Source organism: Anser brachyrhynchus, assembly GCF_964034855.1.
Source record: "Anser brachyrhynchus genome assembly, chromosome: 2".
NCBI lineage: Eukaryota > Metazoa > Chordata > Aves > Anseriformes > Anatidae > Anser > Anser brachyrhynchus.
Window position 1 is genome coordinate 96848945 of NC_137695.1, and position 9901 is coordinate 96858845.

A 9901-nucleotide genomic window follows, 5' to 3' on the forward strand; every position below is an offset into this window, starting at 1 on the left:
TTTAGCCATGTGACAGATGTACAGCAGGCCTTGGTGCAGAAGGGACTGCCTTCCTCTGCTGGGCTGCCTTGGCCAGCAGCTAAACACCCACCAGCTGCTCATTGACCCCCTCCCACCCCTCAGCAGGATGTCGGAGAGAACTGGAAGAGCACAAGTGAGAAAAACACATTGCTCAAAGTAAAAACAGTTTAATAAAAGAGACAAAAAAAAAAAGAGAGAGAGAGAAACAAGTGATGCAAAGGCCATCACTCACACCATCCCACCAGCTGACTGATGCCCAACCAGTCTGTGAACAACTTGGGAAGACCAAAACCCCAGTTTCCATTGCAGAGCGCGATGGCATCCATGTCATATGGTACAAAATACCCCTTCGCTCAATTTGGGTCAGCTGTCCTGGCTGTGTCCCCTCCAAGGCTCTTGTCCACCCCCAGGTTACTCAAGGGGAGTGGAGGGCAGAGTAGGAAGAAGAGAAGGCCTTTCAGTTGCACAAACCCCCTGCAGCAACAGCCAACACACTGGTGTGTTATCAGCACTGCTTCAGCCACTAATCCAGAACGAAGCACCACAGGGGCTGCCATGAAGAAAGTTAACGCCTTCATAGTCAGACCCAATATCTTTCCCAACAGAATGAGTATTTTAAGCTCATTGCATTATTTTGAGGCTCCCTCTTTGTAAACACACTTCCCTAGGAAGACAGCTGTAATATGTTCAATTTCAGCTGTAACAGCTGGTGATACCAGTCAGAACAGGGCTTTATCTGGTTGTTTTCTACCCAGTAAAGATACTTCATTCTAAACCTTCAGGTCTTTTCCCTCTGTTTAGACATGGGAGTAGGCTTTATATGCTTATCTATTAGCTCTTTGCTACAATGCCACTGACAACTTCTGCTGATCATCCTGCATCAGGTTGTTTCTGTCATGAATATTTTTCTCCTTTCAAGAAACCTGACAAAAAAAAAGCATTTTCTGATGTCTCTGAGGATCATTTTTCAGTGTGATGCATCCTACCAAATCTCTGCAGGTGTCTCCGAAACTTCACCCTTAAGCCTTTGCTTCATTATTCTGTATTTAGTTATTGACAATGAGCTTTTAAGGACAATTCTCAGCTATTCTTGGTTGAGATTTTTTTATAAATATCAAACACCATTTCTAATTTTTTATGTATCTTTCTTTTTAAGATGCCAGTGATCAAAGAGAAGACATTTATGTTGGAAACCACATACCTTGTTCAGAAAGCTTCAATGGCTACTGTATACATGGAAAATGTGAATTCATTTATTCCACTCAGAAGGCTTCCTGCCGGTAAGTCCTGAATGCCTACAAAATATGCTTGAAATTGCTATAATGCTTAATCAAAATGCTCTCTAGACATAATTACAGCATGTATCAGTTTGCAGTTATCTAAGCAGGGGCACAGAAGCCACATGCCTGTGCTGTGGGCAGCACACAGCTGCAGCAGTTGTGCGGAAGACAGCACTCAGGAAGGGCTTGGCCACTCAGGTGCAGATAGTCAGAAGCTGAATCTCTCTGAGACCTTAGTGTTGGCTTCTTATTTTTAACTCTAAATCAAGAGAAAGAAAAAAAAAAAAAAAAAGAAAAAAAAAGAAATAAAGAAGGGAAAACAGCAACAATAAACACTTCCTTGCATGGCTTTTCTGGATGACTGCAATTTCCTCATTGACCTCTCAGTCTGTTCTTGTGCTAGCTATACATTTTATTGCTCTTGGCATAAACTCTCTGGAGTATCAGTATTTTTAATATTTTTTTCCTTTTTCACAATAATATGTTTTATGTAGAGAGTATAAAGTTACGAAATATTCTTTAGCCCACATTTCTTGTCTAGAGTATAATCTAGCAGCTTAGTATTAAGCCACTGTTTCTCAAGAAATGAGATTTTTCCATTTTATCTCCTTAGCTCCTGAGTCATTTTTTTTTTAATTTCACCAAGTTCTACCTCTTTGTTCTTTTTAGAAATTAAAAAAAATATTTAAAAATTATTAACAGAAAAAGGCTGCATTGTAATAACATGTAGTGCCTTACTTGTCAGGAGGTTTCACTTGCAAGCTTGAACTTCCAAATTAATGTGGCTGAAGATGCTATAAGTCTTTGCTATCCTTTGCTTTGGAAACTTCAGCTGTAAATCCATTAGATCCTCTCACATTTTCTCCCCTGATCTTTATCAAGCAAGTATAGTTAGTTTTTTTTCCTCTGCCAAGACTTAACAGTTTTCAGACTGACCGGAAATCAGGAAGCCCAAAAAGAAGAGCCTGTACAGTTGTTGGCTTAGCCATTTGAAACTTGTATTTTCACTTTTCCTACCAGAAGACTTCTCTTGTTTATTTTCAGCTTTCTGATAGGACTGTATTTCCTTTTCTTTGGCCAAAATCAAGAGAGGCCAACACACCTTTGCTTCTCTTGGGAAACAAGGTACATCCCAGACATCATCTTGGTGGGCTTGAGGCAGCAGTATTTGAGTACAGTACTCTTTTGATGCAGAGCTGTGCTTAACACAATTTCTTATGGATTTGTCCTCAACATTTTCAAGTTGGAGGTACTTCAAAGAAATCATTCCTGGCTGAATTAACTGTTTTTTTTTTTTATTATTATTATTATTTCCCAAATGTGTTTTTTTTTTCCTGATTAGTTCTAACATAAATAGTCGTTTATTTGTTTGTGATTCAATTACTAGTCTATCAATTAAATATTTATTATTAGTTTAGTGTACGGATAGTTAACATTTTAATGAATATAATTAATATACTGTCTCTTTAAATTCTATTTTATAATTAAATTTACTATTACTACCTTCAGTTATTTATATAAACAGCTTATTATTTAAGCCTGAACAGTCTCGGCACTGGACCCAGCACAACAAACCACACAGGATTCCAGTCAAGAAATTCTGACTGTCAGTTCTAGACCCTAAGTACCAGATTTCCTTTGGACTTTTTTGGCTATTTAAATACTTGTGTTCTCATACCTGTATGTGTGCTTTTTACTGGAGCAGTGAGTTATTAAGGAAATAAAAAGATTTATATCAGACAGTCAGCAATCTACCACAGAAACCAAGTGCTTCTAACAAAGAAAAAAGCTCTCTTTCTAGATAAGGAAAATATAATGATGAATGCCAAGGGCAGATTGCTATTTCTAAATGCTTTGCATTCTCATGCACATCTAACTTATACACTGTTTAATTTGGTCCTCATTTCCAGGGAGTGGTATATGTGGTGTATCAGGTGACCTACAAAACTGCAAAAAATACCTGTGCAGAGCAAATTTTGACTTGCAGTTTCACTAAGGACAATGCATCTCCATGCTCATTGTACAGCAGCCCTATAGAACTGCCAGCAGGCGGGTGGTAGGAACGCTTTGTAGTAGCTAATTGCACAATATTTAGTTTAGCAGCTTTTGCACAGCTGGGATCTGGTCTATCTCCTGCTGCCTCCTTTGTGCAGTACAGTTCTGCCCTGTATTTGCATCAGGCTGCGTCAGGAAGGTACAGTTCATCCCCTGGCAAAGAATTCTAATCTTCATTATACTAATTCCATTAATTGACTGATCAGCATACTTTGATGAATCCTTGCTGACCTCTGTCTATCACGCTATATATTAATGCCTTAAAATCTGTTCTGCCCATTTACCAGGCAGCTTAAACTACTGCATAGTACTTCCCCCCACCACCAACACAGTTCTTAACACAAGCACTTCTGCTTTGCAGGAATTCAATAGTCCTGAATATCCATTCAATATTTCTCAGAAATAATTTCCTGTCACTTCAGAGTTTCTGAGGAAATGTATTTGAATTACTTGTGCTTCCTCTGCTTTGTTTTGCCTCCTGTGCTTTAAAGCAGTTCTCACATTGATCACACTTTGGCTGTTGTTATCTTCTTTAATGAAAATAAAAGCAAAGTAACAAAGCAGAATTCTTCACTTGCATGAAGTCTGCTTTTTTATTGTTTCTCCTTGGATAGAATCATGGAATCATAGAATTGTTTGGGTTGAAAAGGACCTTAAAGACCATCCATTTGCAACCCCCCTGCCATAGGCATGAATGCCACCCACTAGACCAGGTTGCCCAAAGCCCCATGCAACCTGGCCTTGAACACCTCCAGGGACGGAACATCCACAGCCTCTCTGGGCAACCTGTGCCAGTGCCTCATCTACCTCTGAGTAAAGAATTTCTTCATAATATCTGATTTAATCTACTCTCTTTTAGTTTAAAGCCATTCCCCTTTGTCCGATCCCTATGCTTCCTGACACAGAGTCCCTCCCCAGCTTTCCTGTAGGCCCCCTTTAGGCACTGGAAGGCTGCTATAAGGTCTCCCCAGAGCCTTTTCTTCTCTGGGCTAAATTACCTCAACTCCCTCAGCCTGTCTTCCCAGGAGAGGTGCTTCAGCCCTTTAATCTTCTTTGTGGCCCTCCTCTGGACTTGTTCTGATAGGTCCATGTCCTGCTTGTGCTGGGGACCTCAGAGCTGAACGCAGGACTCCAGGTGGGGTCTCAGGAGAGCAGAATAGAGGAGGAGAATCACCTCCCTCGCCCTGCTGGCCACATTGCTTTTGATGCAGCCCAGGGTATGTTTGGCTTTCTGGGCTGCAAGCACACATTGCAGGCTCATGTTGAGATTCTCATCAAACAACACCTCCAGGTCCTTCTCCTCAGGGCTGCTCTCAATCCATTCTCCACCCAGCCTGTATTTCTGATTGGGATTGCCTCGGCCCAGGTACAGGACCTTGCACTTGGCCTTGTTGAACCTCATCATGTTTGCACAGGCCCACCTCTCAAGCCTGCCCAGGTCCCTCTGGATGCCATCCCTTCCCTCCAGCGTGTCAACGGCATCACACAGCTTGGTGCCATCGGCAAACTTGCTGAGGGTGCACTCAATCCCACTGTCCATGTCACTGTATGCTAGCACACATTTTTTCTCGATCCCTTTCCTAGCAATTGCCAAGCTTGCTTACAGTAAATTGGGGCTTTTATTTAATAACTCTGCTTTTACTGGAATTTGCTTCATGTCTGAACCTAAACATCTTACATAGCAGCTTATGGCTGGAGAAAGTAGAGTCACAAGATTACGAACATGAAAACCCCAACAGTTATTCCTGCATGCAAAGGGAGATTAGAAGTTGCCTAAGCAGCTGTAGGAAGGTCTGGGGAGTAATCATTTTGTCCCTCCAAACAGCATTAACTCCTACTCTAGCACAAAGCTTTTGGATGGGTGAGACCAATTCTGCATTGCTTTCAGACTTCTCTGATCCAGATTACAAAAGAAGTGTTTTTGTGTCTGTGGCAGTAGTTCTTTTCTTTCTGCTATAGAGCTGGAGGCCAACTGTATGATTCAGTTGTCCTTAACGATGAGTTCACACCAGTTGGTTTTAAAGGATAGCTGTACAAGGAACTTGCTACTCCTGTGCTTGTAAGCAAGCCTTTAAAACAAGCAGTCACAGGTTCGTACTTCTACATGAAAGGTGAGGATTTTCATTAGTTCTCCCTGCCCAAACTGGTAAGAGGAGAAAAGATTAAAAGCTTTTGTTCAGAGATGTGAGCAGTAGCCCTTGGTTCGGCAGGCTTTTGCACTTGCTGGGGTAGCTGGGGTAGCTCTTGCCTTTCCTTGCTGTGCATCAGCCTTTCTCTGCTTGCAACACGAATTGTTCCAGAGCACTTTTTCACTGCCACGTGCACCACTGGCACATCTTGCTCGCACTGCACACACGCGTTGCCATTGGGAGCAGCCTCTGCTGAGTTTCTCATTGAGCTCTCTGCTGGTTTGCTCAGGCAAGATACCATTTACAGCAGCTCCTCTTCTGTCTCCTGCCATTCCTCCCCTACCCCTAGCCAATTTTTATGCAGTCTTCCGTGAATTCTCACATAAGCAGTTGTGGGTTATTGGGTTTTCTCCCATTAGTGTCCTGCAAGGGAGCTCGATTTCCCCTGAGGGAACTGTGCAGGCCATCTGGATGAGCTGGCCAGCTGCGAGTCTCCTTGACTTTTCTGTGCAGTCAGCAAGGGGGATAACCTGACCTCTGTGAAGCACATTTACCCTGAAGTTCTTGGCGGCCCAGGGTAGGAGGTAGGTAGTGTAGAGAAAAATTGGAAAAGACTTTAGTTCAGGGACAAGGCAGAAGGGGTCTTGACACGGATCTTTTCCAATAGGTTTTGTAGGATTCCATGTCCAAGGGCTGCAGCTTGAAAAAGCATCCTCCTTTTCCCCCATTGTTTCAAAGATTTTCTTCCTTCTTTCACTCCTTGCTCATATTGACATTGCTGCTGAGTTCCCTGAGCACACTGCTTTTTTCCATCTAGTCTGTTTACTTGTTTCATATAATTGCTTTATTCTTCCTAAATATTGCCTCAATCTAACAACCATCCCACATACTTCTTTTGCCAAACTAGGGCCTTTATCATGCAGGTGTGTCTTCAGAGAGGGCCACTGATAACCTTATCCAGGCGAGAAGAGACTCCCCTTTCTGTCTCTCCTCTTGCCCCAGAAATCCAAACCATTCTCCAGCACAAGTGTTACTGCACCTCCACCTTCTCACTAGCTCTTTCAACCACAATCCAAATCCATCCATTTGTTCACAGAGCAGGCAGAATCTCAGCTTTTCTGTGTGGCTGTGCTCTCTAAATTTCATTTTAGGCTTCAGAAAGTGATACGTCCTGAGCCGCTGCAGCAGCAGTGATGGCACCAATGAGGGTGTTTCTCTCCTCTGTCACTGCTGTGATTACTGGGCTTTTTCATCCCACAGCTTGGACTCCTTATTTCATCTGCAAAATGACTGGGCTGCTGCCAAATTACATATTCCATGAAATATTGCTTTTGTTTTTCAGGTGTGAATCAGGATATACTGGACAGCACTGTGAAAAGACAGACTTTAGTATTCTTTATGTTGTCCCAAGTAGACAAAAGCTTACGCATGTCCTTATTGCAGCAATAATTGGAGCTGTACAGATTGCCATTATAGTTGCAATTGTCATGTGCATAACAAGGTAGGTAAATACCAAAACAGTGAAAAATTATGCATTGTATGTAAATGCTTTTTTTGTAGTTAAATCTTTTCCTTCTTGAATTTTTATGTGCATAAACATATATTCTAAAATACCCGAGTAAAAGAAACCTATTGCCATTTTTGTCACAAAACACACGTTAATTTAAATTCACAAACCACCAGTGACCTGTCTGAAACCCCAGAACAGCTACCCAGCAAAACAGATCAGCCTTGAAACATATTCAAAAGGTCAGCTACTGTGTTAGACCTTCATGGAGTTATTCAAGCATTGATGATATCTTATAGAAGATATGGTTCCCCCTCCTGCCCAGTGAAACCAGAGAGGTTGACACATTGCTGTTCCCTGCAGTACAGCTGTAAATGGTGTTACACAGGGAGAGAAGTCTCCCTCACACCATATATGCTTCCTGAAAATCAATGTGCAGCAAGTGCCTTTTTTAGGCACTCTCCATGGGAACCTATTTTATGAAATGCGAAGATGCACAAGCACAGAGTTCAAGTTTCTGGGTTGTCTCAGGCTCTCACTCTGTGTGAAAACTGAGATACGAGTCACGGATTCATTTTGATGAAAAGGGATTCAGTCTGGTCATCAGGGATTTGAATCCAATAAGAACTGGGGGCTCTGGGCTGGATTAAGGATGATTTAGTTACACAGTAGGTGCGTGAAGAATTTAAATCCTACATCTGGGCATCCATGGCAAACTTTGCCTTTTCCTCCTCGACTTATCTGTCACTTCCTTCACTTTTCCAGGTCTGCTTATGCAGAGCCGTAGAACTTACTGCTGCAGCCTTAGTGCATGGCTTTCCAAGCTTAGTGATGTGGAGTGACACCCATATGAACAAACAATATAGGCCTCCTTCCTATCTCTCTTGTAAGGTTCAGTGTACCAGGTGTAAGCACACACATCTAACACATCCTTGCACATATAAAAAGCCATCCAGCTTATGGAGTTGATGCCACTCCTCTTTTACCACACAACCTGCTGGTCAAAGTGCCCATGGGGAAGGCTGAGGGCTCAGCAGCCCTCCTCTCTCAGCCTCCCTACAACAGTTCCCTGACACTCAGTCTTTCTGGGGCAGGCTGTCTCACGGTGTCCCAGCAGGACTGCTCCATCTTGCGTTGCCTGCTATCTGGTGGGCTAAGTCTCTTCCTGCTCAGAACTGCTGGCTTTTATGAGTCCTTTCTTAGCTGTGTCCCCAGACCCAAGAAAGGGGTTGGAGGTGGGCAGAGCACCTGGAGGTCCAGCACTGCAAATGCTGATTGATCCGGTCTTAAATCTTATCATACTTAAATTCCACTGGATTTTAAGTTGGAAGTGTGTAAAAAGTAAATCCAGTGCAGCTATTCACCAAAGCATGTGTTTTGCTGGACCATGGCTGAAGGATATAGGACCTTGCTGGTTTGGGTCTCAAGCAGAACTCCTTCTGGAGTGATGTGGGATCCCACACGGATCCCCAGATATCAGCCAGGTACCAAACAGCAGGAGAATTCACCCAGTCAGCACAGCTACTGAGATGTTTGTTGTTGCTGAGTATAGAAAAAAAAGTCAATTCAGTATTGCTAGGTTTAATTTTATACGACATATATAAAAGCATTCATATTTTTTCTTTCTCTCTTTCTTTTTTCTAAACAGAAAATGCCCCAAAAACAATAGAGGACGTCGGCAGAAGCAAAACCTAGGCCATTTTACTTCAGATACATCATCCAGAATGGTTTAACTTAGTGATTTTTATACCTACATTGACCATGTGATGTACATTTTTATTATATCTTTTTTTAAAGAATGGAAATATTTATTTCAGAGGCCTTATTTTTGAACATTTTTAGTGTAACAATGTTGGTCTGTATTCTGAAAGCATCAGCTCTAACAGCTATGGACTGTTTTAGTAACTTTACTTTTCTGTTTTTGAATACGGTAGGTCATTTTCTGTATCTGTATCACATGGTTATATAATAGACGTGCTTTATTCATGGAATGTAATATTTTTGGGAACACAAATTTATTCCACCAGTGGTTGTAGATTTAAAAAAAAAAAAAAAAAGTCCACATTACCTAGCAAACAAGGCATGAACTAAAGGTAAAAATGTTTACAGCTTACTTTTCTTATGAGAAACTAGAAAACACTGTGTTTAAATACCGTAGATATTTAAATGTTTTTGGAAGTTAGTAACTGATTTTTTAGACACTGCCTATCGCATGAACTGTGAAGCTGTGTGCTGTGTGTAGTTGTAACATATTTATAAAACGTGGGCTGGGTCTAAGCACTGCCATCTTCATTAATAATGCCAACGATTTATTTTTAAAGGGCAAAATTATAAATTTGTTAGTTTGGGAAATTACCTGGTAGAGCAGATGGCACAGGTCCAAAAGGAGTAGGTCTTAGTAGATTTAGGTGTTTTAAAAATTGGTGTCAAATAATTGAACACAAATAATTGGAATAAAGCCTAATTTGTCACTGTTGAAGCTGTTTTAATACTTCTTAAACTTTTTTAAAGAAAATACATGTTTTAACACCTACAATGCAGATTGTATAGTGTTTGTGATTAAAATAAAAATTAAAAAAAAAACCAAACAAATAAAAATGAATGAATTACTAGTGCTCTTGTATAGAGTATTTTCAAGAGCTAAGAAAGTCCATCCAAATTAGTCTGCTGGTCATAGTTATATTAATAGACTGTTAGTTGTTGTTTGAAAGATCCAGAGATAAAGTGTGAATAGGATGTGTTCAGCTGTTTTAACAAGTAGTTTAGGCTTTCAGAATTTTGCATGTAGGATTTAATAATTTGTTCAATAAAACAAAAAAAAACGCTTTCAACATTTTGAACTGGAAAAGCATGTCACAATACAACCTTTTCACTATTTTGCCTGTGGTTTGGTGTGTTTATTTGTTACC

The 9901-nt window shown here is 41.0% G+C and overlaps 1 protein-coding gene across 2 annotated transcripts in view; it reads left to right on the forward strand.

Annotated features, from left to right (window-relative positions):
* The window catches only part of TMEFF1 (transmembrane protein with EGF like and two follistatin like domains 1), a 123244-nt gene extending 113374 nt beyond the window's left edge, over nt 1–9870 (forward strand). For both annotated transcript variants that reach the window (XM_080579340.1, XM_080579339.1), the window contains exons 8-10: nt 1178–1301; nt 6828–6986; nt 8641–9870. In XM_080579340.1, coding sequence (XP_080435466.1) covers nt 1178–1301; nt 6828–6986; nt 8641–8725 — 368 coding nt within the window. In that variant the 3' untranslated portion in view covers nt 8726–9870. The remainder of the gene's footprint in view (nt 1–1177; nt 1302–6827; nt 6987–8640) is intronic.
* Nucleotides 9871–9901: the final 31 nt, after the last annotated feature.